Source organism: Humulus lupulus, chromosome 3 (assembly GCF_963169125.1).
Source record: "Humulus lupulus chromosome 3, drHumLupu1.1, whole genome shotgun sequence".
Taxonomy (NCBI): Eukaryota; Viridiplantae; Streptophyta; class Magnoliopsida; order Rosales; family Cannabaceae; genus Humulus; species Humulus lupulus.
The window spans coordinates 278,663,631-278,677,428 of record NC_084795.1 but is presented as its reverse complement, the minus strand read 5'-3'; the positions used below and the strand labels follow the sequence as shown (position 1 = coordinate 278,677,428).

The 13,798-nt window shown below is 32.0% G+C and overlaps 1 protein-coding gene, 1 long non-coding RNA gene and 6 other non-coding genes across 9 annotated transcripts; all 8 read right to left on the bottom strand.

Moving 5' to 3' along the window:
* Positions 1-3,060: 3,060 nt before the first annotated feature.
* On the bottom strand, positions 3,061-3,157 carry LOC133828393 (small nucleolar RNA Z103). Its single transcript, XR_009891015.1, has one exon. It is a non-coding gene; the product is annotated as a small nucleolar RNA Z103 (small nucleolar RNA).
* LOC133824512 (uncharacterized) lies at positions 3,104-5,293 on the bottom strand. 2 transcript variants are annotated; one of them, XR_009888533.1, is made up of 2 exons: positions 4,858-5,293; positions 3,104-4,324 (listed from the first exon to the last, which is right to left on the bottom strand). It is a non-coding gene; the product is annotated as an uncharacterized LOC133824512 (long non-coding RNA). The 2 variants fall into 2 exon arrangements; XR_009888532.1 differs by having other exon boundaries at positions 3,104-4,067.
* LOC133828394 (small nucleolar RNA Z103) lies at positions 3,250-3,345 on the bottom strand. The gene has a single exon (XR_009891016.1). It is a non-coding gene; the product is annotated as a small nucleolar RNA Z103 (small nucleolar RNA).
* LOC133828395 (small nucleolar RNA Z103) lies at positions 3,453-3,549 on the bottom strand. The gene has a single exon (XR_009891017.1). It is a non-coding gene; the product is annotated as a small nucleolar RNA Z103 (small nucleolar RNA).
* LOC133828396 (small nucleolar RNA Z103) lies at positions 3,661-3,764 on the bottom strand. The gene has a single exon (XR_009891018.1). It is a non-coding gene; the product is annotated as a small nucleolar RNA Z103 (small nucleolar RNA).
* On the bottom strand, positions 4,230-4,378 carry LOC133828450 (small nucleolar RNA snoR138). The gene has a single exon (XR_009891061.1). It is a non-coding gene; the product is annotated as a small nucleolar RNA snoR138 (small nucleolar RNA).
* Positions 4,444-4,575, bottom strand: LOC133828438 (small nucleolar RNA U19). The gene has a single exon (XR_009891049.1). It is a non-coding gene; the product is annotated as a small nucleolar RNA U19 (small nucleolar RNA).
* A 5,932-nt stretch (positions 5,294-11,225) lies between the features above and the next one.
* Positions 11,226-12,623, bottom strand: LOC133825762 (uncharacterized). Its single transcript, XM_062258663.1, has one exon. The coding sequence runs from the start codon at positions 12,621-12,623 to the stop codon at positions 11,226-11,228; it is 1,398 nt and encodes a 465-aa protein (XP_062114647.1).
* Positions 12,624-13,798: the final 1,175 nt, after the last annotated feature.

The following is a 13,798-nucleotide window of genomic DNA, read 5'->3' as shown; positions in this document are numbered from 1 at the left end:
TACCCTCTAATAATGACATTCCTAGTTAGTCCACTTGAAATTTGGGTGCGAAGATGAGAATCAGATTCTTTTTAGACCATTAGGTAAGAAATTCTTATTATATAAACTAAGCTAAGAATTTTTAGAGTAAAGATTTTGAGTTATTTGAAAGCATTTTTATGATATTGGAAGAGTGAGATTATTCTCAACCTTTTTTTTAAGAGAAATGTAAATTAAGATTTTAATTACCATTTTCGTTAAGTAATCTCGGTGTATGCATAAATATAAATATATATATATATAATATTAAATATTTGTATATTCACTAATATAGTAAGTGTAAATTAGATATACCAATTATAGAGAGGGACAATTGTTTTTTTTTATACACTTAAAAGGGACATTTCTAATTTTACTAATCTATGGATATATCAGTAAAAGTTGTATAATTGAGTCATTTTTAGCTATTAAAAAATGAATATATTACACCAAAATATTGGATTTTTTCTTAAACTTTAATATGATAATTTTTTTCATTAAGTTTTTTATGGAATATTTTTTTGTTTACATTTTTATGGGAGTTTTTTTTCTTCATATATTTGTAAAATTTTATTTGTATATCATATTTTATCTTTATTTTAATCTATTTGTACTATCTTTTATCATTCATATTTTATACAATATTTTTTTTGCATAATTCTTTGAAAAAAAAACAAAGACTTTCATCACCATATTTTTATTTTCATTTCTTCTTTTTTTCTTCCATTTTTTATCTTCTTCAATCAATATTTTATCCATAGTAACTGGTTATCACTATCAAAACAATTTTTTTTGTGATAGAAATCGTATGCCATTGTCAAATTTTTTTAGTGATGTGTTGTAACTGGTTAGAGCTATAAAAATCAATTTTATTTTTTAAGTGGTGTTATAGTAACTGGTTACAACTATAAAAATAATTTTTATTTTTTTAGTAATGTACTATTATCAAAATATAACCTGAATTGTGATTGGTTACTTAGTGAGATTTGACAAAAAAATGATATGAAAAAAATAAACTAAAATTATGGTGAAGATAACTAGTTACAACTAGGTCTGAAAAAAAATAAAAAATAAACAGATTTAATTGCGATGGTAACTGGTTATTTAGCTAGACCTGGAAAAAATTAAGATCCAAACAAAAAATCTAAACTGATTATAATCGTAACTGGTTACAGCTAGGTTTGAAAAAAAAATAGATCTAAAAAAGAAAGAACTAATTGCCATGGTACCTAGTTACTTAGTTAGGTATGAAAACAAAATCAAACCTAAACAAAAGAACCTAAATTAATCATTATCGTAACTGTTTACAACTAGGTCTACAAAAAATCATATATGAATAAAATGAAGTAGACGTCATGGTATCTAGTTACTTAAACAGATTTGAAAAAAAAAAACTAGAAAAATCAAATATGAAGTTCAAAATCAGATTTGAAATGACAAAATCAAATGTGAAGAAGAAGAACTAGAGGGGCGAGGTGCGTCGCCATCAGGGGCAGCAGCGGAGGTTGCATCACTGGTAGAGATCTTAGAAGAGGAAACCCAATGGGGGAGGAGAGATGAAGAAATTAGAAAATAGAGTTGTGTAATTAGATTTATGGTGATTCATTTTTTATATTTTATGGAATTACTATATTTATATTTTTCGTTTAAAAAATACTTACTATATTTTGTATAATTTTTTTTCCATAAATATAGAAACTATATTTATATATATTTTTTCATTTAATGATGATGGAAAGTGAAGTTTTTTTTTGTTTGTTTAGGATTTTATATTTTTTAATTAGTAAAGATTTTAAATTAAATCAAATTCAATATTTTTATTAAATTTAAAATGTATTTTTTAATTTTAAAAGAAATTAAAAAGTGATTTATTCTGTACCTTACACGCGTCCCTAACAAGACGCTAACAAAACCCTAAGAAACAGAATTTGACGAAATTACACTTTTAGTGACTTTGGGTACCTTTTCCACTAAAAAAAAATTAAATCCATACCAAATATTTTTCCAAAACAATGAGTACTTATGCCGCAAACATCCATTCATTTTAACATGTAATAATCTCAAAACTAAAATATAAATCTAATATTCATAATATAAGTAACGTACTAAAATAAACATTATACAGTCCTCAAATCTCAAAAATAAATTATAGTTTTATTCTTTAATAAACACATCATAAATAGATTAATAAATAAATTAAAGATTGTAAGAGTCCTTTGTCAAGTTTATATAAGGTGTCTTTGATTTTTGAAATATGCCATCGCTTAGCTAAAGCTTACTCTTTTAACTTAGATTGTAGTTTCAGAGAGAGCATTGCTCCATATGAGTTTCAAAGAGAGACAGAGCTAGTCAATTAGATGGCAATTTATTTGTAAGGATAATTATTTAAAAAAAAAACGAGAAATGTATGTTTATGCAGCTAACTATTATCAACCATAGAATTAATTATAATGTGAACCCCACTTAAATAAATCCATGTTTGAGATTACTAACACATATAGAGACTGAATCCATCATCAATCAATGTATCTTGTTCAATTAAGATCATAATAAGAACATCAATTTATCCAACCAAGACACATAGATACATATACCTTGACTACCACCTAGTCTAATAGGGTATAGGTATAATGGGTTGGGTAGCTAGCACCATACTCCACACTGCAGGAGGTTATTATGAACTATAAAAAAATTTGTAACAACATTCTAACATGGTTGAATTGACAACGTTATAGGGATTGTACGATGAATTGAGAACCATCACATAAATCTTGTGTATCTTTTGGTTGGAGAGCCTCAACACGCATCCCACCGCACTTAAAGAGCAGCATTATATCAGGTTTTGAGACCATGTCTTAAAAATAAACACAATTGGAGATATTGAAAATTTTTTTACACATTTCAAAAAAATATATATAACAATATTGCTATAAAACACTTTGTGCCTAACACAACATTGAGATTGCATCTTATAAATTGCCAAGTCGACACAAGTGACATGTTAACCTCTATTAAAAAACCAAATAAACGAAAATTATTAAGATGGATCAGATATATTGGCTTGGTCTCTCGAAAGAGATTAAAATTGCGCTCAGTATAATCAACTTCGATCATCTGGGGAAATAGTCATCAATTCCATCTAATTCAATTTTAAAAGTACTTGTTTATTTAGAAAACTGAAACACAAATTTATCTACATTAAATTTCAAGAACAAAACAAAAATTGTATCGATGGATCAGTATATTGGCTTGGTCTCTCGAAGGAGATAAATAATGCGCTCAGTATAATCAACTTCGATCATCTGGGGAAAAAGTCATCAATTCCATCTAATTTGCAACACAATTAAAAAATATATATATATTTATTTTGAAACTAAAACCACAAATTAATCTAGCTACAAACAAAAATTATCTAAAGTAAAAAAATTATAAAAATGGATCAGATATATTGGCTTGGTCTCTTGAAAGAGATTAATAATGCGCTCAGTATAATCAACTTCGATCATCTGGGGAAATAGTCATCAACTCCCTATTTATTTATTATTTCTAGAGAGAACATTTTCAAGATTTATCAAACACTAAACTTTACAAAAATAACAATTAAATTTATAAAACACTAAAACTTTGATTAATAAATAGAGAGTGGATCAGAATTCTGGCTTGGAATATCGGATGAATGATAAACTAAATAATAGCGCTCAGTATAATCAGCTTCGATCATCTGGGGAAAAAATCATCACTTCCAACTCTCTTTTGAAAAAAATTCTATAACTACAACAATTGTTAAGTATTTAGCTAAGAAGGAACTATAAAAATTGCTATGTATGTAGCTAAGAAGGAAGGACTAGATCCTCAAACTTTGTAGGAGCAAACCACATAACTAACCATTTGAGCTATCTCTCGAACCAATCTCGAGTAACGTATTATTGGATTTGGAAAACAAGGGACGGGAACGGGGAGGCGAGCCAGCCAACGAGCAGGGCTAACAAAAAGCTAACTCTAAAACTCACTCTAGTGTATGGTGAGAAACACAGGTCTCCATCTCAAATCTATTGACATATAAGTGGAAAATATTCAACAATTGCACCATAACTAATAGAGAGAAATGAAATTACATACCAATTTTATAGCACATTTTCACATCGCTATCAATGTGCGTATAGGCAGACACAACAAAAGAGTTGACAAAAACGATGTTAAGAAAACGTAAACAATGTTCGAAGCTATCTTTTAAAAAAGATCAAGGAAAAGGATAAACAAGCTATTCCTCCTCCTTAAACCACTTCCAGATGATATATGCCCCTGTCTGAACCAAATGTGGGTTTATATAAATTCCACCTTCCGGTTATTCGAGGGCAATCTCAACATATGTAAGCTTTACTAAGATACAAAAGAAAGAAAACAAACAATACACATGAGAATGTAAAATGTCCAAGGATGCTTGAGAGACCAGCAAAGGAAATTTGCAAGTCTCCTCAAAATGCCTCAGCCAAAAAAAACAGACCAGTACGGTCTCTTTTTTGTTCAATTTATCTATGCCCCCTAACTAAGCCAGATATGAAACATTTATAATCATTTGACTACTCAAAGGGGCAGCAAAACTCAGTCTTTCTCATTTGTACAATAACAGATTGATGCAAAAGTCATTTGGGGTTTGATTGAATCCAATAGAGTGAATCACACAAGTAACTGTTGGAACAAAAGTGAATGAAATTTTCATTTGGAGTAACTCTATCTCAATCAAGAGCAGCTTTAATCACCCAAAATCATAAAGAATTAGCTGTAAACACCCAAAATACAGAACACATTCCAGAACAAATAGTGGGTAAAGAGCTATACCTCAAGAAGAGAGGAAAGCTCTCATTAAGCATTAAACTTGACAAGATCTCCAGCCATTGATAGTGTCGAGTAGCAGTAGTTCCATTTCACTACTGAGTGGAATCTACATCAGTCCCACCAAATGGTCTGTAGCGTCACCGAAACAGAAAATTATAATAAAAATCTCAGCTTTCATATGTAAATACATGTATAAAATATCAGAAGCTGAATGAAACTAAGAAACAAAGAGAATATAAACTCTGCTCCATAGCTTTGGTCTCAACAACATAGGGTAGAAGAAGCCCTAACTCAACCTCAACCCTAGGATTTCTGAAGCGAATATGGCGTCCTATATATGCATATAAAACACCGAGTAAAGCGCTAGGGTTTTGTTTTGTAGAGTGTGCGGCGTTGAGTTGTTAAGGCCTGGCCTAAGAGTAGGGCTTTTTTTTTTTTTTCTTTTTCTTTTTTCAATTGCTATTTCTCAAAAATAAAAATTGTAAAATATATATATATATTTTTTACAAAATTTGTAAAATATATTTTCACAGCAAAGCTCACTTAATAGGATTGTTTTTTGGGTTATCGTAGCACTTTAATTTAAATGAACTAATTCTATGTTTGGTTTGTGGGAAAAGTGATTGAAAAAAAAATAATTAAGAAAGAAAAGAAAAGAGAAAGAGAAAAAAATATAGATATTTAGTATGAGAGAAAAGAGTAGAGAGGAAAAGTGAATGGAAATAATTGAGAAGATCCCAATAATATAATTAGTCTTTAAATTGTAGCAAAAATGAGTAGAAAACTTTTTGAGACCAATGAAACCATTGAATTACTAGTATATCATTGCTCATTTATTTTTAAATTATAATGAAGGGTTATCAAAGTAATTATAAAATAACCTAATTTTATTCCTCGCCCTACTGTGGATCCATCTTAAAAATATTATTCCCCTCTTATTAATTCGTTTCATCATAATTTTTTTCCTCCCTTTTGACATGATAGGAGTACCAGAAACGAGCACGACATGACAAAAAAAATATGAATTTGAGCCTTACTATGACATGATAATCTCGTAAACATGACATAAAAGCACAAATTGATTAACTTGAATGTACAGTATGTTAAATTTTTTGAATTAAGTTGATAATTTGACATTAATAATAACATACTAATTAACATGATCAACAAATTCTAATATAACTTCGAGTATTTATAATCTTATAATTAAAATAACTGCAAATTGTAAAATTAAAATTATATTATTTATTTTATTAATAAGTATTCAAATTTTAATAATTATAAAATTTTTATTACAGATGCTTGTAAAGTGTTATTGAAAAACATATAAAAAATAACGAAAACTAAAATAAGAACATGGAGGTAAGTTTGAATTTCGACTTGATTAAAGAATACAATGTTGGCCAGTATAGGGTAGGGGTGGCAATTCGTGTAAACGTGTCAGATTCGTGTTGACACGATTATGACACGACACGATTAAGGTCAACACGAACACGACACGATTATTAAACGTGTCAAAAATATGAACACGAACACGACACGATTATTAAACGGGTCAACACGACACGAACACGATAACACGATTATGACACGATTAATCATAATTATAGGAAAAAAATCAGAAAACCTATGTAAAGTATTCGTGTTATCGTGTCTGACACGATTATGACACGACACGATTATTAAATGGGTCGACACGATTATGACACGACACGATTAAGGTAAACACGAACACGACACGATTATTAAACGTGTCAAAAACTCAAACACGAACACGACACGATTATTAAACGTGTCGTGTTCGTGTTTACCTTAATCGTGTCGTGTCGTGTCGTGTCATCGTGTTGTGACCCAAATTGCCACCCCTAGTATAGGGCAAGGCTGGGGCTGCATTCAAAGCCTACTAACTTGGCCCACGCTCTGAGATCAGCCTTGCCTACATATGCTAAACCAAAAACTTACACCATTTGTTTTTGAACAAAAATCTGTTGTCCCATTTTTTCTGTCTCATTCTTGTCCTAGCCAATTAAATATTGACACATCAATTAATAGAGATGTAAGACTAAAAACGTCTTAAATTTTCTGTTAATAAGTAGCATTTATTATTTCATTTTTATTTATCTTTTTAATAAAAAATAAATAAAGTCTGGTCTACAATGAATATATTGCAGTAGAAAAAATCTCTTCATCTTCTTCTTCTAATTTTCATCTTCTTATTTTGTTTTTTATGAAATAACCAAGACTGTACTTAGAATGAATATATTGTAGAGAGAAATTTTCATTATTTTTCTATTCAATACACCAACCATTTATCTTTTCATCTTCTTCTTCTTCTTCTTTTTTTAATTTTTTTTCAATGAAATTTTTTGTCTTATTGTCCAAAATTAACACTATTGCTGCCTACGTACCCTTCTTCTAATTAGTGATGTTTACTTTGTTCAACTATGTTTCTGTCATATTCTTTACTGTTGAGTTGTTCATTCTATAAATGAATAGAGATTCGGTTCATATATGCAATTCAATGACACACATGAACTAGCAAAAATGACAGAAGAAAAGAAACTCTCATTCCAAGAAACAGATTTCTTCTTCAAATGGTTGGTGTATTGAATAGAAAAATAATGAAAAATTTTCTCTACCATATATTCATTCTAAGAATAATCTTTGCTATTTCATAAAAAAAAAAACAAAATAAGAAGATGAAAGGATATTTTCTGCTGCAATATATTCATTGTAGACCAGACTTTATTTATTTTTTATTAAAAATATAAATAAAAATGTGTCGTGGTAAAGCAATCCACGACCCCAAGGCTCCAAGATTCACCTGCAAAACAAACCAAAAATAAATATACACAGAAAAGTGTACTAAAACACAAACACTTAGAGAACAAAAAATAAGAAAAGGGAAGAAAACGAATCACACAGAGAGATTTATACTGGTTCAGCCTTAAAATAAGGCCTACATCCAGTCCGAGCACTTCTCCACTATAATGAATCAATGTTACAATACAAAACAACCCTTCTTCTTCTCCAAAGGTTCTTGAACACTCTGTACAACTCACAATATGAGCACTTAGTTTACACCACAGTAAACTCTCACACACTCAACAATGTACAAAGAAAATTAACCATTGTTCTCTCTTTTCTTTCTTTTCTAAACCTCTCAAAACCTCTGATTTTCTTGTGCCCTCAACTAATGAAACCCCTGGATATATATAGCTGCAGCTCCAGTTCTTTCACGTGTTGAAAGAAAAATCAGTTCTGTTTTAACTGACTAAAAATCTTTTGTAACTGACTAGGCAAAGGAAAAATAACAGAAGAGAAAAGTTGTTAAAAGATCTCTTAATAACAACACGTCATTTGCCAGTTATATTAGGATTACTCCAACAAAATAAAATAATAAATGCTAGGTATTAACAGAAAATTTAAGAACGTTTTTAGTCTTACATCTCTGTTAGTTGATGTGTCAAATTAAATGATGTGTCAATATTTAATTGGCTGGAACAGGAATGTGACAACAGATTTTTGTTCTTTGTTTTTGTTTTGAGCGAAACACATCCAATCTAAGACTACACCAGGTTGTGTTCATATACTCGAAACCTGGAAAATCTTATATACTCACTTTTTTTTTTATTTAAGACACCCTAAACTAGTAAATCTAATTTCTTCTCTTTTCATCTCAAGTTACCTACTTTAATTCCCTCTCTTTTAATCTCCCTTATTTCATCTCTCTTTCTCTTTTAATCTCGAGCTCACATTTCACCCTCCTTATCTCCCTAACCTTAACCCTCTCCCTCTCCCTCTCCCTCTCAGACCCACTTCTCTTTCTCATCTCATGCTTCTCACCACCATTTCACCACTTCAACATGTCAACACCATCTAAGGCTTAGAGTTAAGATGAGAGTCTTGCCACCACCACCGTCCATCACCCATGTCAGCAATGTTTAGTAGATTGCAGGATTATTGATGCTAGATTTCTAGATAATTATACTATCAATGATGATGTCATCATCTCTACAATGAAAACAAATTGTCATTATTACTTCGAAATAGACTTTATTTCATATGCGATCTTGTGCACATATATTAATTGAATTTGATAGTCATGGATAGGATAGGTTAGTTGTGTTTAGAAAAATAGAATAACAAAAATTCATGACATCAATGTTTATTGCTTACATTGCTTTTCCATACAAGTTAAGATATTTTCTCCTCATTATAAGACGATTCTTTCTAAAGATGAATGGAGGTTAACAAGAGATTGATATGACTGAATTATTTTTTGGAACAATATATCGAGCGATTAATATTTTTTTCCCTAAAACGTGTGAGATTGAAATGTCAACCGCACATTGGATGACATCCAGTTTTTTTTTTATCAAGAAAGAAAACCTTTATTAATCACATTCAGATTACAAACAAAACCTCCCTCGCTGGTGTTGGACTCAAAACGGGTATGTTTAAAAATTTATATATCGCAAGCGCACGAATCGTCCATATAGAATAGTGATCGTAAGCAAGGATGTCGAACCCAAAGGAGTTGTCTAAAATCGAAAAGAGAAACTATTTTAAACCAAAATTAATAAATTCTAACCTAGTTCCAAAGATTGATGAGAATTTGTAACAATAAAAATAAAATAAAATATAATAATAAAGAAATTAAAGACAATATATATAACATAAATTAATAATAGAAATGAAGATGATAAAATAAGATTATTAAGGATTAGAATCCACAAAATATAAGTTCAATAATATTTATAAGTACATTAATTCCCAAGTTTTAGTGATAGTTAAAATAAATCAAACTATCATTTTCTAAATAGATTTATAACTTTAAGCACAAATTATTTCTAAAAAGATAGGATTTTTCTTCACTTTTCAAAATTATAATTTCAAAGCATTTAGTGTAAATCAATCTAATGAAATAACAAATAAATCAATGAACATTATTTATAAGGCAAAACATAATATTTTTGTTCTAAGCATGGATGTGTACAATTTAATGACACATCTAATGAAGAACAGAGTGTAAATATGTGCTAACAATCCAAAATACATGATATTTAAGATGAAAGAAGATATTTGAAGAAGAAAATTCCATAAACTTTGTTGCACAAAATGAGAAATCAACATACAAAATAAATACTATCTAGTTACAAAATGTTTCATCATCACCTTAATAATCTTAAAAAGATTAGAAACACATAACTAGAATAACAAATACACACTAAAAATTACAAACATAAATAGGAAAATTTGGAGGAGAAACCCCCAAATTTTTCCTCTAAAAATACATAGAAAATAACCAAAAAGAAGAAGAAGATGAAGAGAATGGAGAGGTTTTGAATTGTGTAGAAATTATGGTATAGTAACCTCCCTCTCAAAATGGACACAAAAATCCCATATTTATAGCCAAAAATGATGATTAAAATAATCAATTCAAATTAATTAAATTGATTAAAATTAATTGAATTAATTATAATATGGCAAATATGGATAAATTATAGGGTGTAATAATTATGTTTTGGGGTAAAAAGTGTAGAAAATTGGGTAAAAATTGGTATTTTTGTCATAGGGAACAAATGTTGGGCTCAATAAAATTGGGCAGCTTTATGGCACTTAGGGTGCAAGGGGCTGGTGGCTGCTATGCCTGGCGTAGGGCAGGTGGGCCAGCTTGTTGGTTCAGCCCAGGTGGAGAAGCTGCTGGAGGCTGCTTGGCGTGCTGGCGGATTGCTGAAGAAGGCAGGTTGATGTTTGGATTGGAGGCTGGCAGGTGGCATTTGGAGAAATGGCAGGGGATTTGAACATGGTCTTGTGATGTGAACGGCTGGGCAAGGAAATGGTGAAGCACATGGTGAACATGGTTGATGGCAAGCTGAATGTGGGCTTGGGCCTTGCTTGGGCCTTGCTTATGGCATTTCAAGAATGCCATAATTTTACTTTCTTTTCCTTAAAATGCCACTTTTTTTCATCGTTTTCATTGCTTTTCAAGAGCATAAATTCCCTACAAAATAAATATAAAATAAATCATAATACAATATTTTCAATTATAAAATAAATCAATTTAATTCTTTGAAAATATTAATTATAACTTAATTATATTTTACATTTAAGTTCAATAATACAACATTTTTTTTACCACTAACTTAACAATAACAATCCAAATAATTAACTACAATATTTTACAACAAAATAACTATAAAAACACACAAAAATATATAAAATCAAAATAAGACTAATAAATTCAAAATTACTTAAAAATTTAATAAATCAATTAAAAACTCAAGAATTAAGCAACAATTAGCACATAAAAAGTGGTAAAATAACTCTATTTTGTAGAGTTATTAGCTGGGAAGGCATTAACAGCATTACAAAGAAGATAAATTCCTCACAAAAGTCCTCTCTGTTCCTGACATTTTCTTTTGTAAAAAGCACCTACTTCTATAGCTAATATCTTTTTTGATCATATCAACTATACAATTGACTCTATGAGAGAAGTGATTGACAACACAAGTGTTACGATTATACCAAATGTAATAGATTGTTGCTGAGAAGACAGCCGCTACAAGCGCTGTTTTAAGATCTCCTCTCATATCTTCAATCCACCTGGTCCATTCATTGAAGTTTAAAGGCCAATTACATCCCAGCCTCTTTTGGACCTGCTGCACAACCTGTTGAGAGAAATTGCAGTCAAAGAATAAATGCTCATGGTTTTTTGCAGCTAACTCATAAACTGGGCAGAGTAGACAATCAAGAAGCATGAGCACTCTATGCAAATGATCATGGGTTAACAACTTCTCATTCACCGCTTGCCAAGTAATAAATCGATGCTTTGGCACACTCATCCTATTCCAAACAAAGGGATGGTACTTAACTGAATCTTGATGTATAAATCTCATATAAAGTAAACTAATTTTAAATCTCCCTTGACTACTAGCTTCATCAATATCCCTTTGAAAAACCGTATCACGCATATGACAAATTTTCTGCCAATACCAACTTGAATCCGCCTTAAGTTGGTATTGCCAGAAATTTTGACCTTTTAAGTACACCGTGTTAGTCCATTTCACCCAAAGGGTCTCTGGTTGATGACTAATAGCCCAGATATATTTGGCTAGCATTGCCTTATTCCACTTAGTTCCTTCACCGAAACGCAAAACTCCAAATCTTTTCGGCAAACAAACAGTGGACCAAGGGGTGAGATGAAATTTACTCCTGGTACCATTGTTGCCCCACAAAAACCATAAGCAAAGCTTATCTACCTCTTTGACAATGCTTTGAGGGAGCAAGAAGATGTTCATCCAGTAGTTTCGCAATCCCAATAGAACAGATGTGATGAGTTGAATCAACCCTGCATATGATAGATGTCTGCTAGCCCATGTGTGAAGTCTGAGTTTAATTTTTTTTAGAATCTCTTCACAATCTGTCATTTTCCATTTTGTTGGCCTCATAGGAATCCCCAAATACTTAAGAGGAAAGGTTCCTTCTTCAAGCTGTAAAATCTGAAGTATCTGGTCCTTAATAGCAGCCGAAACACCTCCAAAAAATATCTGAGATTTATTGATATTTGCCTTCAGACCTGTACTACTACAGAAATCCTCAAAAACCTGCTTAACCACCTGGGCTGAGCCACTGTTTGCTTTGCAAAAGATCACTAGGTCATCAATAAAGCAGAGATTAATAATCTTAAGGCTTTTACACATAGGGTGATATCTGAAATCTTTTTGCTGAGCCCCTAGTTGAAGTAGCCACGTAAGATATTCCATAATCAAGACAAAAAGTAATGGTGAGATAGGATCCCTTTGGCGAAGACCCTAAACTCCCTGAAAACCCCCCTGTATTCTACCATTCAGCATAAGAACATAAGAAGTGCCACGAAGACACACCATCACCCAATGAATGAATCGGGTAGGAAACCTAAAACAGATAAGCAACTTCTCTAAAAAGCACCAATCTACTGTGTCTGTACGCCCTAATTTTCCAACGGGCTATTAGCGAGCTGAGATATGACCTAATTATATCACAGCCACGTGGATCCCCCATGACCAGAGTTGCTGTCGTCAGGTCCTACCTCGTTAGCTCGGGGATCCAAAAGGTTCACCAAGATTACTTAATGACCGAGTCAGGACTGTGAAGGCCGCAGGTCGAGGAGGCATCCAGCTCGCGGTACGAACTGGAGTTGGAAGCAATGACCTCTTATAAAGTCAACCACGCAAGGTAAACATGCATATATCAGACATCACGTGTCTGATATATCCCTGACTTCTCGGACACGCAGCATGAACCTGCGTATTCAGGCACCCACGACTGGGTTGGGCCGTGCGGCCCATTGTCCCCCTTACCTATTGATTAGACCACACTTCATGTGTCAGGTTTTAGGAATTAATCATGAATGTCACAGAAGTGATATGATAGGTAAGAAGGTCACGGGATGACCTTCTTACCAACCCTCAGGTGCTCTCTCCTATAAATATGGAGACCCTGGGAGTTGCAAGAGGTTGGATTCTATTGTATAAGGAAATACCCTGTAAAAGAATACCAGGCATATAGCAATAATATTGACTGGTGGAGTAGAATGATTTTAACCTTTGAACCACCTAAAAAACGTATTTTGTGTCACCAGTCCATTAAAAGATCATTCATTTATTTCGGTTCATTACAAAGCACTAATCCCTTCCTCTTATTTTCTTAATTACCTGTTGGCGAAGAGCCGCGTCAACAGTTTGGTGTTAGATTGGTGCTATTGCAAACGTCCAACTATGGTGACCACTCGATCAAGACACGGTAACGAGGCGGAACAACATGATGGGCAAGAGGCTCATCATGCTGCCATCTCCGATGAACAAATTCCTGAGGTCCAGCAGCGGCCGGGCAACCAGCCGGTGGGCCAAGATGACACTGGAAGCTCGGCGCCCCGGCCACCTAATCCAAACCCAGATTT

Excerpts from the sequence above, each read along its gene's own strand:
- LOC133825762 (XM_062258663.1), bottom strand. The coding sequence starts at position 12,623 with ATGGAATATCTTACGTGGCTACTTCAACTAGGGGCTCAGCAAAAAGAT.